This window comes from Centroberyx affinis, unplaced genomic scaffold (assembly GCF_046629955.1).
Source record: "Centroberyx affinis isolate AG114_WGS23_722 - 3 ecotype Tasmania unplaced genomic scaffold, CSIRO-AGI_Caff_v1 ptg001788l_1, whole genome shotgun sequence".
Taxonomy (NCBI): Eukaryota; Metazoa; Chordata; class Actinopteri; order Beryciformes; family Berycidae; genus Centroberyx; species Centroberyx affinis.
Window position 1 is genome coordinate 47,299 of NW_027280179.1, and position 23,185 is coordinate 70,483.

The 23,185-nt window shown below is 43.3% G+C and overlaps 1 protein-coding gene across 1 annotated transcript; it reads right to left on the bottom strand.

Annotated features, from left to right (window-relative positions):
* Window positions 1–7,480: 7,480 nt before the first annotated feature.
* Window positions 7,481–22,321, bottom strand: LOC139652377 (uncharacterized). Its single transcript, XM_071529435.1, has 19 exons — window positions 22,168–22,321; window positions 20,688–21,121; window positions 18,847–20,494; window positions 17,382–17,645; window positions 16,513–16,944; window positions 15,598–16,020; window positions 14,906–15,346; window positions 14,217–14,513; window positions 13,525–13,965; window positions 12,818–13,276; window positions 12,120–12,560; window positions 11,451–11,714; window positions 11,070–11,324; window positions 10,681–10,941; window positions 10,218–10,475; window positions 9,382–9,690; window positions 9,006–9,275; window positions 8,816–8,899; window positions 7,481–8,645 (listed from the first exon to the last, which is right to left on the bottom strand). The coding sequence occupies exons 2-19, from the start codon at window positions 21,076–21,078 to the stop codon at window positions 8,579–8,581; spliced, it is 7,005 nt and encodes a 2,334-aa protein (XP_071385536.1). The 5' UTR covers window positions 21,079–21,121; window positions 22,168–22,321; the 3' UTR covers window positions 7,481–8,578.
* Between the last annotated feature and the right edge of the window lie 864 nt (window positions 22,322–23,185).

Here is a 23,185-nt window from a genome sequence, read left to right on the forward strand (position 1 = left end):
ACGCACAGTTGAAAGGGGCGTTGGGGAGATGTTTGGAACCCTGTGATAGTGGAGACTGGAATCGGGCAAGTTTTCTAGCGCGGCGGCGATTGCACAATGAGACCGCACGAGAATTTGGTAATGCTTTACGCAGGTTGATAATTAAGGCCTATCCAAATGCCGACGCCGATACTCGTGATCTCTTTGCTAGAGATCATTTTATCGAGCATGTTGGTAGTGGAGAGTTGCGCGTTAACCTCCGTAGCGCCAAGCCCTCCACGTTGGAAGACGCAATTAATCTCGCCTCGGAACTTGAGCTTATAAGGAGCCTGGAACAAACTCGCCTTGACCCTGACACAAAAGTACGCGGTGTTGTGGAAAAATCCCCAAATGATAAACAAATGGAGCTGCTTTTGGGAGTAGTGGAGGGGCTGCGCCAAGAAGTTAAAGCATTACAGAGTACTGTGCAGTCCATTAAAACCTCCGCTGATAGGGCTACGGCCACTTCTGTGCGTACTGGCGCTGTAGCCCCCCGTACACAGAGCAGCTGGGCTTCCAATCGGGGGGAGGTGTGTTGGGAGTGCGGTTGCAATCGGCACTTACGGCGAGACTGCCCTTATTTGACGGGAAACTAGAGGGGGCGGGCACAGCAGGCCAAATGCCCGCCCCCCTTTCTCACCCTGTTGAATTGGCCTGGCGTAATCCGAATGGGTCCGGAATGTATCTCCGTGCTAAAGTAGGTGGGTCAGATTCTCATGTGTTAGTGGATACGGGGGCAAATGCCTCCATTATCCCTAAATCAATATGGCTGGAATTGACTAATGGGGGTGGGGAGTTGATGGAGTATGTTGGTGATGCTTCTGCGGCCAATGGGAGTCCTATGTGTGTAGTGGGGCGGTGGCAGACTGTTTGCCAGTTTGATTCTTTGGCCCTGGTCACAGAGTTTCTGGTGGCTGACGTTCCAACTTCTGATATTTTGCTGGGATTTGATTTCCTGTCCAAATTTGGGGCTGTTGTTGATATGGGCAACCAGTGCTGCCACCTCCTGGGTAAAAAGTTTCCACTGATCTCTGCCTCTGATGTAATCACACCCCAGGTCGTTACTGTTCGCACAGATGCCATTGTGCCACCCCGAAGCGAATTCATAATTTCAGGGGCTGTTGAGGGGTTCCTTGGGGGGTGTACAACTGGTATGGTGGAGCCCTTGGCCTCTTTGTCCAAACACTGTGATGTGTTCGTAGCCAGAGTCATTTGTACCGTGAATCAGGGTATAGTGCCCGTCAGAGTCATTAATGTTACCGAAGATCCCCTAACCTTAAGACAAGGCATGAAAATTGGCACATTGTTTACCGATATAACTGTTATGGACGACGCAGCTGACAGTGGAGAGGAGGTCTCTAAGCCACACCCTTGGTCGGGTGACTTATTGTTAAAGGAGTTTGGTTTGGAGGAGAAAGGTCTTTCCTCTGCTCAGCTTCAGTCTGTTCGTGACCTTCTACATAGGCATGTTTCGGTTTTTAGCACTAATGACACTGACCTAGGGAGAACCCACCTTACAATGCATCAAATTGATACTGGTGATGCAAAGCCTATCAAGATGGGCCCGCGTAGAGTTCCTCTTCACATTCAACAGGAGGTTTCGGATCATATAAAACAGATGCAAGAAAATGGGATCATACGCCCCTCATGTAGTCCATGGGCCGCACCAATTGTGCCAGTTCGAAGGAAGGGAGGTGCACTCAGATTTTGTGTAGATTATAGGAAACTTAACGATGTCACGGCAAAAGATGCATACCCACTTCCAAGAATTGATGATGCTTTGGATAGCTTAGCCAATGCTACCCTGTTTTCTACCCTCGACCTTGCCAGTGGTTATTGGCAGGTTGAGGTTGATCCCAAAGACAGGCCTAAAACGGCATTTGCCACCAGGCAGGGGCTATTTGAGTTTAATGTTCTGAGCTTTGGCTTATGCAATGCGCCTAGTACATTTCAAAGGCTCATGGACTTAGTGTTAGCAGATCTACAATGGACTACATGTCTGGTATATTTGGATGACATTATTGTCTTTGGCCGTACATTTCCAGAGCATCTCAGTCGCTTGGATGAGGTTCTGTCTAAGCTGCGTGCAGCTAATTTGAAAGTCAAGCCGTCTAAATGCAACCTTTTCTCTACTCAAGTCAAGTATCTGGGTCATATTATCTCAGCAGAGGGAATCAGGGCGGACCCTGCCAAGGTTGAGAGTGTGCGTGAATGGCCAGTACCAAAGAATCAGACCGAGGTTAAAAGCTTTGTTGGGTTAGCCTCTTATTATAGGCGGTTTGTAAAAGGCTTTGCGGACATAGCGCGTCCCTTGCACCGGCTGACTGAGAAGGGAAAGAGATTCAGGTGGGGGGATGACTGCCAGCAGGCTTTTATGCAGTTAAAGTCCAGTTTGATTACAGCTCCAGTGTTGGCCTATCCCGATCCACAAAAGAGGTTTGTTTTAGATACTGATGCTAGTGATGCTGGGATTGGTGCGGTATTACAATTACAATTTCACATTTGGCAGATGCTTTTATCCAAAGCGACTTACACATGAGATTTGCATACAACACAAGCAAGTTTCTAGATAGGAGAGAACAACGAGAGTAAGTGCTATAGAACTAAGTTCTGGTCCAACAGGACAAAGGTGCTACGAGACAGTGCAACAAGCTAAGTTCTGGTCCAACAGGACATAGGTGCTACGAGGGAGTGCTACAAGGTAGTGCTATGAGGTAATGCGTAGAGTGCATCAAAATTTTTTTTTTTTTTTTTTTTTTTTTTTTTTATGAAAGGAGGTATTCGCTAAAGAGCTGGGTCTTTAGCCTTTTCTTAAGGATAGAGAGGGATTCTGCGGATCGAATGGAGTTTGGCAACTCGTTCCACCACCGGGGAACCACAGAAGAGAAGAGTCTGGCTAGAGACTTAAGGCCTTGCTGAGGTGGCAGCACCAGGCGCCGCTCCTTGGCAGAGCGTAGTGAGCGGGAGGGAGCGTAGACCTGAATGAGGGAGTTCAGGTAGGTCGGAGCCGTTTTGGTTATTGTTTTGTAGGCGAGCATCAAGGACTTGAACTTGATGCGGGCAGCAACAGGGAGCCAGTGGAGGGATATGAATAGCGGAGTGACATGTGCTCTTTTGGGCTGGTTGAAGACCAGACGCGCCGCCGCGTTCTGGATCATCTGCAGAGGTTTGAAAGTACAGGCCGGGAGCCCTGCCAGTAAGGAGTTGCAGTAGTCAAGGCGTGATATTACAAGAGCCTGTACCAGGAGTTGTGCTGCATGCTCAGACAGGTAGGGTCTGATCTTCCTGATATTGTATAGAGCAAATCGGCATGACCGAGTAACAGAAGTCACATGCTCCTTGAAGGTTAGCTGGTCATCAATCATGACACCCAAGTTTCTGGCAGACTTTGTGGGTATGAGCTCAGTTGATTCGAGCTGGATGCTGATTTGTTGTTGTATAGAGGGACTGGCTGGGATGACAAGGAGCTCAGTCTTTGACAAGTTAAGCTGAAGGTGGCGTTCCTTCATCCAAGCCGAGATGTCGGCGAGGCATGCCGATGTCCGCGCCGAGACTGTGGGGTCGTCTGGCGGGAACGACAGGAGGAGCTGGGTATCGTCAGCATATGAATGATAAGAGAAGCCATGTGAGCGGATCACTGCACCCAATGAGGTGGTGTATAATGAAAAGAGAAGGGGTCCAAGCACTGACCCTTGAGGTACCCCTGTGGACAAGTAGTGGGATTTAGACACTTCCCCTCTCCAAGACACTCTGAAGGATCTCCCTGAGAGGTAGGATCTCCCTGAGAGGTATTGTCCCAGGAGGATGGGGGTGCAGAGCGCGTAATAGCTTACGCCAGTAGGACATTGGCTAAGGAGGAGCGCAGGTATGCCACTACTAAAAAGGAGCTATTGGCTATGGTAACCTTCACAAAGTTCTTTAAACACTATCTGTTGGGGAAGGAGTTTGTTCTGTGCACTGACCATGGCTCCTTACGGTGGTTGCATAATTTCCAGGGCCTAGAGGGGCAGTTAGCTCGGTGGGTGGAGCAATTGGCTAGTTTTAATTATAAAATAGTCCACCGCCCTGGAAAACAGCATGTTAATGCGGATGCTTTGTCTCGGTTGCCAGCCTTCGCTGAGGGGGCTTGTGCCCGGCCCTTAGCTGCTGACTTCCCGACCATACAGCAGGTATCTGTTCCATCAGTTTGCGCAGTAAAAGCCCGGGAGCAGGGGTCCCCTGAGTCAGATCTTGGAGATGAACTGGTTCAAGCTCAACAAGATGACGAAGAGATTAGTCAACTCCTTCGACTTAAAGGGGGTGCTGGGGTGGGGCAGGTAGACCTTCAGGGTAGGCCGGGGCTGAGTAAATATGCCCCTGTATGGGACCAACTTCAGATACAGGACCATCGTCTAGTTCGTGTCCCGCCTGCCCATTCCGATGCAGCTTCTAGAGTACAGGTTGTGTTGCCTAAGTCAATGGTCTCTGCTGTTCTGGCCACATTACATAACACAATCACTGGAGGTCATTTGGGAATCCAGAAATTGCAGGCAAAAGTAAAAGACCGCTTTTACTGGCCAGGTTGGTTTGGGGATGTGAAGCAGTGGTGCAGAGAGTGTGTGGACTGCGCGTCCCGTAAAGATCAAGGGCGGCCTCCTCGTGCTCCCCTGACCCTGTCAGTCTCCTCCCGACCTTACGAACGTATTGCACTCGATGTTCTGGGTCCCCTACCAGAAACCCAAAGAAAGAATAAGTATGTTCTTGTTATCGGTGACTATTTCTCAAAGTGGACAGAAGCTTTTCCCATGCCCAACCAAGAGGCCCACACCATTGCCCGTATTCTAGCAGAGGAGTGGGTGTGTCGGTTCGGTGCCCCCCGCAGTATTCATTCCGATCAGGGAAGAAACTTTGAGTCTAACCTGTTTAAGGAGCTGTGTGGGCTATTGGATATAAACAAAACCCGCACATCCCCTTATCACGCGCAATCCGACGGTTTGATCGAGAGATTTAATCGCACCTTGTTATCCATGTTGTCCCTGTTCGTGGATGATAACCAATTGAATTGGGATGCTTTGCTGCCCTATGTCATGATGGCTTACAGGAGTAGTGTTCACGCTAGTACAGGCTTCACACCCTATAAAGTCCTGTTTGGGCAAGAGATAGTTTTGCCTGTTGATGTGATGTTAGGGGTGGCCCTCAAAGACAAGTTTACTTCTGTTAGTGACTATGTGACTAGAACTGCAGATACCCTCTCTACTGTGGTGGAGGCAGTAAAACGGCACCAGGCCAAGGCCTCGAAGCAGCAAAAGGCTGCATATGATTTCCGTGCCAATTTTCAATACTATTCAGCAGGGGAGTTGGTATGGGTACAAAATAAGGCAAGAAAACGAGGGCTGTGCCCTAAATTGCAAAGGCGATACAAAGGACCTTATAAAGTCCTGGAGAGGGTCACAGATGTGTTATATCGTCTGGCATTGGAAGAAGGACGGCCTGACTTTGTAATTCATTTCAATAGACTCAAACCTTTTGTTCCTGGCTCACTTTCAGAGACCCCGGCTGCCTCAGCCAGGCCCGGCAGCAGTTTTCCATCCAGAGGCTCCACTGAGGTACCCCTGAGTGCCAGTTGGGTCCATCATCGGCAGGCGGGGCCATCGGGAAGCTTTGCTGTTGGAGAGAGACTGGGGCCTACTTGGACGCCGGAGCCTCCAAGAGGGGACCAGCCAGTAGCAGTAGCTGCTCCCTGCACTGTGTCTGGGGGGCGTGTAGAGGCGTCATCTCCGGGGTCTGGACCAGGAGAGAGACATTCTGATCAGTGCAGGGGTGTGGAGCAACCTCAACCCTTGTCTACCCAGAACTCTGGCGTAGGGGGTGCCCGTGGGGGACACTCAGAGGGCCGGACACCGGGGCAGCACTCAGTGACTATAGAGGGGGGTGCTTCTGAGGTCCCAGTACGTCAGGGGCCGTATCCTGGCCGCACAAGGAAGCCACCTCCATGGTCTAGAGACTACGACATGTCCCACTCTTAACTCGGGGACGAGTTCTGTCTTCATGGGGGGGGAGAGTGTGGTAAACCTGTGGTGGGAGGAAACGTTCGTGGGGGGGGTGGGGTGTTGCGCAATCATGAACTGATTGTTTACAGCCGCTTGGCTGGCAAGCTCGGCATGAGACTCTGGGGTTAAAAAGACAGAGCCAGGAGCTTTCGTTGTTGCTGGAGGGCCGTGTTTGATCCTGCAAGCTCGCACATCCTGGAGGGGAGGGTGCCGTTCGCAGCTGGTAGTGCTGCCGGCGGCGAAGACAGTCAGGTAGGGGAGCTGTTCCAGAGTCAGGAGGGGAGGCTGGTTGCCTCCTTTAGTTAGAGAGGGCCGGGGACTTTAGGAGGGTGTGCGCTCGCCTCTGTTCTCCAGCTCTGTGTTCCGGCGTTCGGCCTGCCACCGTGCGCTGCCAGCACTGCCCGACCAAAGCCATTGATTCCCCGGGGAGTCGGACGGTGCTACAAGCTTAGACCCCGGGGGAGGGTCTCGCCAGCCGGGCGAGTTAAGTTTTAACCCTTATTTCATTTGTGTTTAGTTTGTGTAATTTGTGTATCCCTTTTCCTACTCGTGCTTGTCTTTTGTTAGATTGCAATAATTGGAGAGGAAAACTGGGAGGGTTAGTGGGGGTCGCCAAACTACCCTGGGATCGGGGATTCATTTCACTGCCCCTATTTGGAGTGCGTAACCGGGGCGCTGTGGTTAGCCCCTTAGTGTGGAGTTCAGGGTTGCGGTGTATTCGCATGCATTGTGTGCGGTCTTTCACGTGTGTGGAAATCTGAGTGCTGTGTTGATTCAGTTTGCAGTGATTTACCTGAAGGCAGTATATAGGAACACCCATGTTAGGTGTAGTTGGGGACCTTTGTGGCTCACCTGTTATTCCCTCCTATGAATTTTAGACCTCCTAAATAAAATAAAGACGTATCTATTTTTCCATACTCCTGAGTTGTCCTGTGTCTGCTTGGTCTCCGACAGAGCCCTTTCCGGGCTGGTTTATTACAATACTGTCATGTGTCATAACAACTGAATTAGATAGTTTACACATGCAGGCGAGTCGATTAAAGTTATCAGCGCACTACATTACGCGATACTGAATACAGCATAGATTACTTCCTGAAAAGATTGAAACGAGGTAGCTTGACTATGATGCATCTGTAGCTTAAAAAGTCTGTAGATGTATAAATAGTGTTTTAGTGTTGTGAGCTTCTGACATTTACTTATTTTTCATACTGTACAATACTAGACGTCACCTGTGAATGCACAAAGGTAAATTACACATGGATATAACACTTTTGTGTAGACCGTGGAATTGAGTACCACACAGAACACAATTACTTCTTTGGGCTTCTTTTATTTTTTAAATGTTGCTGTAGAGGTGCAGTGTTTCATCAAAAATGTTAACTACAACAGTATAGCTTCCAGGGTTACTGTTTCAAAATCACAGGTACAAAAATACTAAACGTTACTACTAAAAACATGGCAGTTTGCTTATGCTACTCAAATAAAACAAAATTCCACAAAGTAAATATGCATATAAACCCACAGTAGGTTAATTACTCTGGAACACACCATTTGATTTAGAGAACACTTACATCCCAAAAACTGATGTAAAGTGTAGTAAAATAGAGTAAAATAAGTAAGTAAGTAAAATAAAATTAGAGTGCAATAAGCAGCTGTTCCATTTCACCAATGACCAAGTACAACAGCATGAGGCTTTATGCACACTGACTGTACCTTGCCATGCACATGGGAACACACTGGTCAGCTGCTCCAGCATTATCCAAGACATCTGACATCAGTCTCGTCTAAAACGTACCATCCAGTTAAAATACGGTAACAAACATAGTTATTTACCTTTATACATGCATGTTTTAACAAGATGTTAAAATATTTACAGATTTCTTTTACACAATGCATCCCAGAATCGTCCACCATGCAGATCTCCAGGCCAAAACAATAAAGAACCATGGCAGAATAACAAAAGTGACTTGTGACACTGCCACCTAGTGTCCAAATAATAAATTCAAAACAGACCCTCTGTCAGCAAACTATCTTGTGTACATTTCTCTCTGTAATTAAAACATTCTAATTTAAAGAAAACAACAAACTGTAAATACATGTTATTAATAATTAAGCCAGAAATGAACTCTTTTAACCCTCAGTGCAAAAATGACATCAAATGTACCAACTGGCTACATTTACATAAAATATATTTGCTTAATCTTTATTCATATAAACACTCTACAGGTGTGTGACTAGGATTAAAATATATACTCTAAGAATTAAAAAATAAAAATCCATGATATACTTATGTAAGATAAATGTTTTTCAGAGTACACTGCAACATTTCAGTGAGAAAAAAAATACAAAATAATCACACAGCCTTGGCAGCCACAAATAGTTGTGTGTATTGCGTTACGTAGCCATGTAGCTGTCACAGGTTTAGACTGAAATTTGAAGTTTTACAATTGCTCCATAATTATGAGATATTAGAGCATTTTGGCACGTTTCTCCACTTCCTTTGCTTGGACCACAGACTGCTGATGATTGGTTCACCACGTTTCAAAGCGTTTGTCTTTCAGAAAGGGGGTTCTGTCCATGATGCTGTTGCTGAAGACTCTAAGAAGATGCCAGAGCAGAGAGAGCAAATGTTACTTCATCAGCCAGAATAATGTGTAACAGTGTTTACTCATCTAAAATCACAAATGATTTCTCTGCAAGTCTGGCAATACAAAAGATTTCATATATTAATAATGCACAAATTCAGACACGAGTGCATTTACGCTCACCGCACAGTGTGGATGGAGGTGTTGATGGAGACCAGCTGGAGTAAATTGTCAGTCAGAGCATCAGTGATCTTATTGTGACTCAGACTGTAACACCAATAAAAGACAAAGGACAAAGCAAGATATTATTAGATTATAATCAGATCTCTACACACATGCACATACAAATGCATCTCCATTCTAGCGGACTCACTCCAGGACTTGTGCTTTGTGCAGGTGTGGGATCAGCATCTGTAGCAACCGGTCAGTGAGTTGACAGTGACTGAGGTCCAGTTCTGTCAGCCCTTCAGAAAGCTCCAGTATCAGGGCCAAAGCTCCACAGGCCCTCTGATCCAGTCTGGTCTCACTGAGGTCCAGCTCTCCAGCCAGGGCTCGACAGAGGGACTCTGCTCGCCTCACTGTGTCCCTTTCGCTGCCCACAGGGACCAGGGACACCAGCTGGAGGAGGAGGGCTTTGCTGCTGCTGAAGGGGAGAAACAGAGCAAAGAGCAGAACGTTACGGTGCTGAAACAGGCATCAACCTTGAATATGATTGTTATCCAAGTTATGTGTTGTTTTTCCTCTCTCACCTCAGGCGGACTCTGTCCAGGACAGGAAACAGCAGGTCCAGTCCACTGTCCTCCACCTCACAGTCTCGTAGGTCGAGCTGTGTGTCCTGGCTGCTGTGTCTCAGCACAGTGGAGATGGCCCTGCAGTCTCCAGCGGTCAGACACAGAGCCTCCCCTCGCTCCTGCTCCGACAGCTCCACAGAGGAGGAGCAGGACAGATCCAGTCTGTGCTGCAGAGTCCTGAGCAGATCTGCTGCTGCTGCTGCCCCCTGTTGGGCCTTAGAGGCAGTGCAGCAGTGGAGGAACCTCAGCAGCAGATTCCTGTCTAAACTGGTATGAAAAATGATGCAGAAATATGATAAATGTTACCATTTCAGTCAACAACAATCAAAAAAGTATGCAGGTACACAACTAAACAAGACAAAAAGACACCATACATGATGCATTCAATGTATATTTATGTTTCAAGCCTACAGGGTCAGCCATTCCATTCTTCTACATATTTGAGACCCATAGCAAGTTTAGGAATTGTTGGGTAATGTTGTGAACTAGGTAAAAGGACTGGATAGATTAAGTGACTGTAGTTCTGTTTAATATTAACAGCCAATGTGGAGGCAGGCGGTTCTGGGATGCCAGAACCTACTGTTGATCCCTCTGGAGGTGATAAACATCTGTGATGGGAGGTGCCCACCTGATAACTCCAGTGACATACAGGTACAGGTACAGTTGGTTTCTACCTAAATAGCACCAGGGTTAGTCATATCATATCCTGTGTATTGGTTAAGTAATGATCCTTTCAACATTGTACATTCATACAGTAGTGGTACAGCGTTGCTAAATGAGTACTAGCATCTGACCTGAGATGAGAGACTTTCTCCAGTGTGAACAGGATGGACTCTATTCCCCCTGTTGGTATGGAGGTCCACAGCAGTTTGAGTTTGACTCCATCACTGTGTTGGAGGGTGAAGAGCAGAGCAGCACAGTCCGCTGTGTCCAGCTGTGTGCAGGTCAGGTTGATCACATGATCTAATGACCTCAGTAAACTGGGTATACAGTGACTGGTGTGAGTTTTATAGCTCTCTCTGATGGCAGACAAGACCAAGCTGGGACTGGGCCTGAAAGTATACAGTATATTTAGCATAACATGCTGGATATTTACATTACAATTACAAGGGCTTGTTTGATTATGCCATGGAATTGTTTACGCTATTACTGATGATAAGCATAACAATACAATACAATACTCATTTTTTTTAAAAATTATTAAATCGGACCAAATGTATTTCTCTATCCAGTGAAGAGTATATAAAGCTTTATCACCTTTTAAATAGAATCTTGTCCAGAAAGGGAAGAAGATCTATGATTCTCTTCTCTGAGATCCTGTTCCTCCTCAAGTCCACAGTGATGGTCTGAGTTGATGGCTGCTGCAGCAGATAGTGAAGTACTTCCCAGTCTAACCCTAACCCCAGAGAGCAGGAGGTCAGGTCTCCACCAGCCTTCCTCAAGAAAGACTGAGTCAAGTCCTTGTCCTGCATCTCATATATGAGGACAAGTAGCTGCTGAAAATGCTGTGCACACAGTCTGAGGAAGTCACAGATCAGAGGACAAATACAAATTAATGAACATATTTAGGAAAAATTATATTAAGGATTTATATGGTATATGATTTAGTGTATGTTTTTATGGATCAGCAAAGCAAAGAGATTTACTTGATCTTAAGAGGATCATGGTGAAGTAGCAATGTCATGAGAAAGTGAGCGTGGATGGAGAACTCAGTCAGGTCCAAACACCTGACTGCCCAGTATCTCAGTAGGGACGCCACACTACTGACAACCCTCAACAATACTCTGTCTGACAGCTGGCTCGTCTTTAGGACAAGGGAAAGCTCTTCAGTGGCCACTGGACAGGCCACACTCTGTGTTCTTACCAATCGAAACAGAAGCAATGCCATTACTGCAGACAGTCTGAAAATCAAAGAGAAAAAAAACAATCCTGGAATGATATACACCTCTAATGGATTTAACACAAGATGATTTTGACAGTGGACAAACATTACTATTAGGAGTAATAATGACATAAATGCAGCATACCTGAGACTGTGTATTTGTGATGTATGTCTAAAAAGCAGTGAGGCTCCTTTGAGAGAGATCTTGCTGGGTGTGAGGATGAGATCCACACTGGAGCCACAGAGTCCCAGAACTCTCCCCACAGACCGGCAGGTTTTCCTGGGTAACTCTCCTGTTAACACCAGGGTGAAACCCAGGAGCCGGAGGAGAGAGGCCAACTGCTGGGTCTCCTCTCTGGATCTCACACAGATGGATTCACACACACACTGGAAGAACCCTGGATCACAGCTAAAACAGGACATTATGCAATGAAATGTCAAATGAGCAGTGTTATAGTTAGAGGAATACATGACACAATAGATGATGTATTGCACACCGCCGTATGTGCAATGTCTAACATTTTCTATTGGGGAATATGGATACGGTTTAATCAAAGAGCAGGAATCAAAAGGTAAAATTAAGAGCATATAAAGTACGATGAATTCAGTATATTACTATCTGTATCATTAGCTGTCATAATGTCAGATGAAATATCTATATGTTGCTGAAAATTTACTGAGCTGAGGAACATTCTTCATCTATTATTGAGCATTTAGTGTTTATGTGCTGCATTTTTTGACGAACCACAACTGAGAGGTTAGCAACATTTTCTTGTGTAGTGTGTATTGTGTAACATATTTTTATCTGATGTACCTGAGCTGTGAGATGTGAGGCAGACACTGTAGGAAACTCCACACTTCACTCTCTTCATCTGACCATCCTCTCAGCTCCACTGCTTTCTTTCCTGATTGGAGTTTCAGCACTTCCAGGAGGAGGGAGGCCTTTCTCTCAGAGAGGATGATGGACCAGACTGCAGGAGCTGACTGGTAAACTGACTGTAATGCTGGAAGGACACTCCTGCCTGTTAGAGTCTCATAGTCCTTCACATGGGAGTACAGGTCCAGTAGGAAATCACACTGATACTCCGTATCGACATATGCTGGGTCATTGATAGGGAATGTGTTGTAACTGCACACTGATGATAACAGCTCCAGTATCTTCTCTCCTGTCTGTTGTTCCCTCTCTGCTGCTCGACAGAAGAGATTCCCCAAGAACTTGGCTCCTTCAAAAGGTTTCAAAGACCAATGATGGAAACTGGAACAGCGAGAATGAAAAATTATGTGATGATCTGATTTCTGCATCATATACAGCAGAGAACCAATCAACCAAGACAGACACTGTATCTCTTAAATGCTAGGGAGAAAGTAGTAGAGAGAAAGTAATACATAATAGATCTACATGAAGTACGTCTGCAGTGCATTAATCATGACTAAATATCCACATACTGTCTAATGAGATTGTTTCTATTATATGTAGACTGAAATCATATGAATGAATTACAGTCCATTTACCTGAGCTGTGAGATGTGAGGCAGACACTGTAGGAAACTCCACACTTCACTCTCTTCATCTGACCAGCCTCTCAGCTCCACTGGTTTCTTTTCTGATTGGAGTTTCAGCACTTCCAGGAGGAGGGAGGCCTTTCTCTCTGAGAGCTTGATGGACCAGACTGCAGGAGCTGACTGGTAAACTGACTGTAATGCTGGAAGGACACTCCTGCCTGTTAGAGTCTCATAGTCCTTCACATGGGAGTACCGGTCCAGTAGGAAATCACACTGATACTCCTTTTTATCAACATCATCATCATCATCAATATCCATGCCATTGCTAGGGAATGTGTAGTAACTGCAAATTGATGATAACAGCTCCAGTATCTTCTCTCCTGTCTGTTGTTCCCTCTCTGCTGCTCGACAGAAGAGATTCCCCAAGAACTTGGCTTGTTCTGAGCGTTTGTCCCACCAATAACCGAAACTGGAACAGTGAGAATGAATGATTATGCCATGATCTGATTTCTGCATCTTATAGAGAACAAAACAATATGGACAGACACTGTATCTCTTAAAATGTAGGGAGAAATCAGTAAAGAGAAAGTAATTCAAATACATCTGCATTAAGTATAAATACAATGCATCAATCAAGAATAAATATCCACATACTATGTAATGAGATAACTTTTATATGTAGAATGAAATCATGTGAATGAATTACAGTCCATTTACCTGAGCAGTGAGATGTGAGGCAGACACTGTAGGAAACTCCACACTTCACTCTCTTCATCTGACCAGCCTCTCAGCTGCACTGGTTTCTTTTCTGATTGGAGTTTCAGCACTTCCAGGAGGAGGGAGGCCTTTCTCTCTGAGAGGTCGATGGACCAGACTGCAGGAGCTGACTGGTAAACTGACTGTAATGCTGGAAGGACACTCCTGCCTGTTAGAGTCTCATAGTCCTTCACATGGGAGTACAGGTCCAGTAGGAAATCACACTGATACTCCTTATCGACATATGCTGGGTCATTGAAAGGGAATGTGTTGTAACTGCACACTGATGATAACAGCTCCAGTATCTTCTCTCCTGTCTGTTGTTCCTTCTCTGCTGCTCGACAGAAAAGATTCCCCAAGAACTTGGCTCCTTCAAAAGGTTTTAAAGACCAACGATGGAAACTGGAACAGCGAGAATGAATGATTATGCCATGATTTGATTTCTGCATCATATAGATAACAAAACAATATGGACAGGCACTGTATCTCTTAAACGGTAGGGAGAAATCAGTAAATTGAAAGTAATAAAAAATTCATCTGTATTAAGTACAAATACAATGCATCAATCAAAACTAAATGTCCTTATACTGTCTAGTGAGATAGTTTTTTGATATGTAGACTGAAATCATGTAAATGAATTACAGTCAATTTACCTGAGCTGTGAGATGTGAGGCAGACACTGTAGGAAACTCCACACTTCACTCTCTTCATCTGACCAGCCTCTCAGCTTCACTGGTTTCTTTTCTGATTGGAGTTTCAGCACTTCCAGGAGGAGGGAGGCCTTTCTCTCTGAGAGGTCGATGGACCAGACTGCAGGAGCTGACTGGTAAACTGACTGTAATGCTGGAAGGACACTCCTGCCTGTTAGAGTCTCATAGTCCTTCACATGGGAGCACAGGTCCAGTAGGAAATCACAATGATACTCCTTACTGTAGAAATATGCTGCCAAACTGAAAGAGAATGTGGAGTAACTGCACACTGATGATAACAGCTCCAGTATCTTCTCTCCTGTCTGTTGTTCTCTCTCTGCTGCTCGACAGAAGAGATTCCCCAAGAACTTGGCTCCTTCAAAAGGTTTTAAAGACCAACGATGGAAACTGGAACAATGAGAATGAATGATTATGCCATGATTTGATTTCTGCATTATATAGAGAACAAAACAATATGGACAGACACTGTATCTCTAACTGTAGGGAGAAATCAGTAGAGAGAAAGTAATAAAAAATGCATCTGTATTAAGTACAAATACAATGCATCAATCTAAAACAAATGTCCTTATACTGTCTAGTGAGACAGTTTATATGTAGACTGAAATCATGTGAATGAATTACAGTCCATTTACCTGAGCTGTGAGATGTGAGGCAGACACTGTAGGAAACTCCACACTTCACTCTCTTCATCTGACCAGCCTCTCAGCATCACTGGTTTCTTTTCTGATTGGAGTTTCAGCACTTCCAGGAGGAGGGAGGCCTTTCTCTCTGAGAGCTTGATGGACCAGACTGCAGGAGCTGACTGGTAAACTGACTGTAATGCTGGAAGGACACTCCTGCCTGTTAGAGTCTCATAGTCCTTCACATGGGAGTAGAGGTCCAGTAGGAAATCACACTGATACTCCTTATAGACATAAGCTGGGTCATTGAAAGGGAATGTGTTGTAACTGCACACTGATGATAACAGCTCCAGTATCTTCTCTCCTGTCTGTTGTTCCCTCTCTGCTGCTCGACAGAAGAGATTCCCCAAGAACTTGGTTTGTTCTGAGCATTCCTGCCACAGATGACTGAAACTGGAACAATGAGAATGAATGATTATGCCATGATTTCATTTCTGCATCATATAGATAACAAAACAATATGGACAGGCACTGTATCTCTTAAACGGTAGGGAGAAATCAGTAAATTGAAAGTAATAAAAAATTCATCTGTATTAAGTACAAATACAGTGCATCAATCAAAACTAAATGTCCTTATACTGTCTAGTGAGATAGTTTTTTTATATGTAGACTGAAATCATGTAAATGAATTACAATCCATTTACTTGAGCTGTGAGATGTGAGGCAGACACTGTAGGAAACTCCACACTTCACTCTCTTCATCTGACCAGCCTCTCAGCTGCACTGGTTTCTTTTCTGATTGGAGTTTCAGCACTTCCAGGAGGAGGGAGGCCTTTCTCTCTGAGAGGTCGATGGACCAGACTGCAGGAGCTGACTGGTAAACTGACTGTAATGCTGGAAGGACACTCCTGCCTTTTAGAGTCTCATAGTCCTTCACATGGGAGTACAGGTCCAGTAGGAAATCCCATTTTTCATACCAACATGCAGAGAGTGAAAACACCTTGTCTATTGCACTTTGTATGGTTGTCCTCTCATGGAGTGCTGCTTGCAGACACAGATTCATTAGAAATGTTTCCTTCTTTCTCCCCTCTACAAGTGATCCTGTTTTATTCTGAGGAACAGTGAATCTGCAGAGGGTTCAAAACATAAAGGGAGAGCCTCGATAACCAAAAACCGAAATATAAAACATCACTGATATAGAAAACATCACATCACTGAGCTTTGCATTTCAAATTACATCGCAATGTACAGTGTAGAGAAAAAATTTTAATATTAAAATCCACTTTATATCTTATTGAATCTGAACTGAAAGGCAGACTCTTTAATGTGTAGGTCAACGTTAAATATTTCTTCATGTAGATATGTCACCATGCTTTAATCTGCATGCTGATATGTTTAAAGGCCGTTAAATTACTGTATATATACTTTGTTCTCGGACATTGGGAAACTTTTTTCCCAGTAAATTGGAATGGATTTATCTGGAGGCCCTGACTGGGAATAAAAAAATATGAACTGACCTCATGGTTAAATGAAGGATAAATATTGTTTTGAACAGGAAGAGTGAATTATTTTACACGTGCAGCCATGTTCTATTTTTTTTTTAATATTAATCCCATCACCTGAGCTGTGAGATGTGAGGCAGACACTGTAGGAAACTCCACACTTCACTCTCTTCATCTGACCAGCCTCTCAGCTCCACTGGTTTCTTTCCTGATTGGAGTTTCAGCACTTCCAGGAGGAGGGAGGCCTTTCTCTCTGAGAGGTCGATGGCCCAGACTGCAGCTGACTGGTAAAGTGGCCTCAGCAATGGAATGACACTTGTATCTCCTTGACTCTTGATATGTTGATGTAAATCAAGAAGGAAGTAGTATCTCTCAGTGTGAACAGAGAACAGTGAGAAGAGTGTATTCACCACATTGTGAAAGCTTTCTCTTTTGTAAAGTGCTGCCTTCAGACATAAATCGAGAAGTAGCTTCTTTTCTTCCATCTCCAGTGTCCCAGGGTGTTGTTCCTGATCCTGTGAACCTGCAACTGTGCAGGTGTTCCTGAAACTGACAACAGACGTCAACAGGCAAGTTTCAAACACTTTCTAGTGCATGAATTAAAGGTCACATATTACGTAAAACAGGACTCCCCTTGCCTCTGTGATGATAAAGGAGTTGGATGGTCTATCTAAACATGGTGAAAGTATCAAAACTAAGTATCAACTAAATCCACACAATCCATATTAGTGCAGCGAGCCTCTAAACGAGCCGTTTGGACTTCCGTAACTTTGTGGGTCACAAAGGTTCGCTCATTATCATTTTTGTAAGAAATAATAGACTAACAAAGTGTTTTTTTCAAAGTGAAGAGTTGAATTATGTCTGAAAAAATGGATGTGGTTGAAAACACATCCATTTTTGAATTTGAATTTACATTGTTAATCTATTGTACATTGGATTAATTTATGTGGAATTAATATTACACAAAAACATGCTAAAACACATACCTGAGTGTGTTGATGTAAAGCACAGACTCTAGGAGGGACTCGCTCAGAGCTGGGCAGACAGGAGTTCTCCTGTCCCAGTGGAGGCAGAGGATTACCCTCTCAGTACTCTCCTGCATGACCTTTACTGCTCTTTCAAACAGTTGTCTTTTACCAAACACTGGAAGGTGCAACTCATTTCCACCAAGACCAAGAAAGCTGCTGTAGTCCATCTCCCCCTCACTGAGAAGCAAAACTGTCCACAGTTGCTGTTGCAAGGAGTCGCACCTATCATCAGAGGATTTGAAGAGAGATCGTCCCCCTCATTATTCAGGTGATCAACTATACAGTATCATCAAGTCTGCCTATGTTGATTGATGCTAAAGCAGTATGTGAAAACGTCCCCTCTTGAGGTGACTCTTCTCTTTTCCCCTCCATTCCCCCTACACACTCTGTCTCTACCCAAATTTTGGGCCAATCAGAGCTCATCTTACGGACTTGCCCAATCTTCCTCCATCAGACTAGAAGTTGGAGATTACACAGAAAGACACTCGTCAGCAACATCCAACTAATTTATTTACTGTAAATATGCCCAATTGTTTCCTGATGTGAAGTGCATCCAATTTAAAGTGAGTAAAGAATATTTGTAATGTTAGTTTATCACTTGTGTTTTTTACTAGCATTGTTAACTGACCCAAGCTAAGAGTCCACATGCCAATTCATTCCATATCACAGCAACTAATACTTGCATTTGTATACTTTTGTGTTAGTGGAATTTGATTCTGATAATATTACCCTTGTGTGTGCACAAACACAGTAAAGTAGTTAATTTGTAGCGGCTTTTATTGTGTATTCTACTGTCAGGGGCCCAGCAGTATGTTTCCTTGCAAGTCCTGTCAATCATCTTATTTGATTATATTGCATGTCTTTGGACTATGCAAGTTTATTTACAATCAAATTATTTACTTCTGTTGTTCATTTTCACTTTAATTTATTTACCAATGTTGTGTATTGGTTATTCAAGCTATGTACTTGTTCTGTGTATTCATCACCTTCTGTCTACAGAACCACTGATACACCAAGAAAATTGTGATGTATGAACAACGTGTGGTTAGGGTGGAGGACAAATAAAGTTTTAAAAGTGAGACGGCATCTGGGGGATTCTGACCAATCACCTGCAGTGAGCTAGCCTTCCAACCAGGCAAAAAGTTGGATAGAAGAGAATCAGCTATAGTCAGCTAGTACTTCATCACAAGTGCTAGTACCACATATTATTTTGTCATATTCAACACCTCTTGGGTTAATTGGTAGACATGAGAGGTTAGATGTTAAGATTATCAATTCTCTCATACAGTGTGGAAATTTTTGTATATTATATTCTTCAAAAAATGAGGCAATTCAAATAGGTGATTCAAGCAGTGTCTGAGTGGCACCAGACTCATCTAGTTGCAGCCTAAGCAATTCTGTGAAAATCAAAATGCTCACCCACCATTGGACATTCTTGAGGCAGCCGGATATTAGTTTCAATCCTTGTTCTGATATCATCACATCCTCAAGGTTCAGCCTTATTTTTCTCTCCTTAGACTGACTGATTACATAGGACACAGCGCAGCAATGGTAAGGATCAAGACTCTCTTCACTCAAATCAAGACAATAGTCCAGTTTGTCCAGAAGGTAGAGGCAGGCTTCAGTCGACTGAGATTCATACAGGCATTGGCATAAGAACAGTATATTGATATCAAGCTCACTGCCCTCAGTGTCACTGTGATCTTGGTTAAGTAGACAAGGGACAAATGTGTTTACCACTTCTTTGAAGAGCCACTTGGATGTTTCCTTGACCTGTTCAGCTGGAATCAGACACTTCAACATGTCTAGATTCTTGTCATTCAACAATCCACACATGAAAGGGACCAAATGTTTCATGTGTTTCGTCCCCTCGGTCAGGCACTGTTGTACAACACCTGGGAATTCTTCTGGATTCTTCAAGAGCCACAGCCCTGCGAAGAACTCCTGCATCGTGTAGTGGAGAAACGCAGATGAGGTTTTCCACTCAGTAGGACCGACGCGAACTTCAAGTTTCTTCAGAAAGCCAAAATGAACACAGCTGTCTTCTTCCAAGTTCACAGATTTTGCTTGAGTTGCACGAAAAGCAACCTCAGCCAAAGACAGTATGGCCTCACGCTTGTTGCTGATATAGTGATTAAGATGTTTATTTTTTGTTTTGCTATTGTTTATTTGAATGCAAAAACGCAGGATGTTGATATATATTTCAGTTACCGTGCATGGTTGTTGAGAATCTTTTGAGGTCTTAAAAGAAAAGCAGGCAACCACCATCAGAGCATACATCGGGACATGGCAAAGAGTGAACAACTCCAAGTTTCTCACAACACTGCTCAAGTGCTCAGTGCTGAGCATTTTAGATAAGTATGCTTTGATGGACTGTTGGCTGAAGCCTTTCACCTCCACTCTGAGAGAAGCCCAGTCTAACAGGAAGTCTTCTGACTCAACCTCTGGTCTGCACGTCATCACAATCTTTGCATTAGGTAGAAGGTCTTTCTCTACAAGTCCCCGCACCACTGGCAAAGACAAGAGATCTGTGACTCCGTCAAAAATGATAAGAACATTTTCAGAGTTCTCCTTTATATCCTGTAAGACCTCTTCTTTGCCTTCATCTGGTTCTCTGAACACACTGAAAAGAAGGTCCTCCAAACTCATGGTACTTGTGATGTAGGATGTTTCTCTCATGTCAAAATAAAACATGTAGTCTAGTTCCTTGTTATCTCTTTCTGCCCACAGTTTCAACATTTGATGGGTGACTGCTGTCTTCCCAATGCCAGGCTTACCAACCAAGAGGATGTTTTTCTCATCTGTTTTCAGCAGGTCACTGGGGGAAATTCCTTTTTTGTCCTCAGGGATGTATGTCCTTAGCTTTTTAGAACGAATTTTCTTGCTTTTTTTGCTCTTGGCGCTTTGTATTTTAGATGGGGCAATATGTCCTTGTGTGTCTAATACAAGCGAAGTGTAATTAGGGTTCGTATTGTTTGATAGGACTGCTTTGCTTTTGATCCAGGAATCATCTGATATCTTTTGTGCTTTTGACTTCAACTTTGCCTGGTATTTGTGGCATGGTTTTGGGCCTAAAAGGAAAGTAATAATAAATAAATTAACTGTGAATTGACTGATGTGCCCTTGCACGGTATTGCTAAATTAATCATGGATTAATAATTCCACACTGATAAATCAATATTCAAAATGCATAATATGTAATCATCACATCAGTGTTCAATAATGAAAATGTTACACATAACCAACAACCAATCTTTGAAATACCTTTTAAGTAGGTCACATCCATCTCTGTGTCCTCCCTGAAAGAAAAGCAGCTGATCCAGTAGTGCAGGTCAAACTTGCTGCTCTGAGTAGAGGCCAAACCTGGTTTTTCAGGTAGACGGGGTGGCCTCTCTAAGGTCCTCTTCCTCGTCATGTCAATAATCTTTAGTAACTCATAGCAGGCTTCTTCCCCTTTGTTTATGACCCAGTCCAGTATCTTTCTGGTTTTGTCAAAGTCATCAGTCTCTGTCTGTATTTTACTGACCTCTTCCTCACAGAGAACTCCTTGCTGATAAAGATTCTCCACAATAACTGACAGACTCTGTAATCTTCCCACCAGGTGGACTCTGCCGCTCCTGATGTATTCTAAGGCCGACTGACTTGTAGAAGCCATGTCCCCTTATTTTCCAACATGCACACAGGCCAAATTCAGTGATCTAGAAAAAATAAAACTTAAGGTAAATTTCACACAATATGTCTGCCTATATTGCATTCTGTATTGTGAAATTCTGAAATCTTTCACAAAATAATTGGAAAAGGTTTTTGCTATAGTCTGAAGATACACAGACTAGCTACTCTTTGATGGAAAACATCTCACAGAAAATAAATTGAATGAAATGTCTTCATATTCATTGTGAGAGATTAAAATGCAGCCTAATTAGGTCCAAGTGACAATTTATTTCAAACCTTCTACTCTACCACACCAATATATATTTGCATGATAGAGAAATTATTATTCTGATGTGACACCTTTCACAACCAATAAAACAAATCAATCAATAAGCCTATTTCATGACTATATTTTTTTTTTTTTTTTTTTTTTTTTCAAATAATCCATTCTTGGCAGTATATTGCATGATGTCCAGGCTTCTTGGCAAACTAAGTTGAACAAGGTTGACAATGCAGTATGGTAACAAATATTTACCAAATCAGCCAATTCACAAGACCAAACTAACTTTACTCTGGTGCTTTGAACATATGGCATAGACATGGACAACGGAGGGAGTGGGAGGACGCAACCAGAAAGAAGGGGAAGACAAAAACCATATCAGGAGACTCTAGATGCGGAACACAAGCGTATAAAAGATAATGTTAAAATTCACAATTCCTGTCTCTTCATAACTATGGGCCTGATTCAGACTGCGTAAAATTACACAGGTCTTACATGGAATGAGATCCGCACGTCCAGGTTACTATTCAGACTTGAGGCCTTTCTCAATTGGCATTCCTGTCTGTTCTTGTGTCTTCCATGACGCGTTTGACGTAATATCTAACGGTCAAACCACGATTACAAAGGTGATTATCACATCCAAGAATGCCAAGCCGATACTTGAGTCATTGTGAAGAACTCTTTGTAAATTACGTGCTCACAAAAAAATATATATTTGTCTACAGAACGACTGACCGACATAATGTAGAAGACGGAATGTTTTACATCACAAGTTATATTTATAACACACTTATAGCCAAGATACTTCCTTACCTCAGAGGCACATTCACAACCGCGTGTAGTCATACCGCAAAAAGTGATATGAGTCCCATTAATCTACAAGTCTGGGCGATTTAGGTAATCGATAGATTTCCGTGGACTGGCTGAAAGTTTTAACAAATCCTAATTTTCGAAATATTGCTATCAGTCAACGTGATGTAGGCGAACTGGTTATCGGTCTCTGTTACTTTCGTTTTTGCCGGATGCAGGATATTCTTATTTTTTCCTCTCCTCTAACCTACCTGTAAGTTCCACTGATATCCACAAGATGTCACCGTTAGATCAGAAAACAGAGCAACTAAAAGATGAAAGTCTCATAACAGATTTAAGACAGTATGACCCAGTCCTTGTCATCAAGGCAGAACTGATTAGCTGCTTTGAGAGAAACCTTATGATCTGTCCAATCTCTACGAACCAATAATCCCTTAATAATCCCTTGGTAATACTTTACATTTCCATTAATGTACATTAATTCACCCCTTAATTCATGCAAAATCCCCTTGAAATGAATTAAGGGAGTTTTTTAATGGAGGAGATATCTCATCGAATCCTGCTTAAACACCCCTTAATCTTGACTCCTTACTTTATATTTTAGTGTAAAATTCAGGGAGACAGGAACTTTTCTATTAATTTCCACTTAATAACCCTGTAAACCTGCACAAAAGGCAAGAAAATCCCTTAATTTCTAGTGTCTCTGTGAATCAACCCATGAATAAATCCCTTATAAACCCATCATACTAACCTAAGATATGTTATATTTAATGGATGATTCATGTTTATGTAATGAGAAATTAAGGACATTTCAGGGATAAAATTAAGGGGTTTGGTTTTGTAATAGTAATAATAATAATAATAATAATAATAATAATAATAATAACTTTATTTATATAGCACCTTTAAAAACAGAGTTAAATTCATAGGAGGACAGCGGTGGAAGAGAGCAAACATTCAAGTAAAAAGTGTTATAATCATAGGATGAAAACCAAAATAAACAGTAAAATAGAGTAAATGT

Excerpts from the sequence above, each read along its gene's own strand:
- LOC139652377 (XM_071529435.1), bottom strand. The coding sequence starts at position 21,078 with ATGGCTTCTACAAGTCAGTCGGCCTTAGAATACATCAGGAGCGGCAGA. Across the intron at positions 15,347-15,597 it reads CCTCACATCTCACAGCTCAA|TTTCAGTCATCTGTGGCAGG; the intron begins GTAAATGGATTG and ends TCATTGTTCCAG. Across the intron at positions 9,276-9,381 it reads CTGGACAGAGTCCGCCTGAG|CAGCAGCAAAGCCCTCCTCC; the intron begins GTGAGAGAGGAA and ends TCTCCCCTTCAG.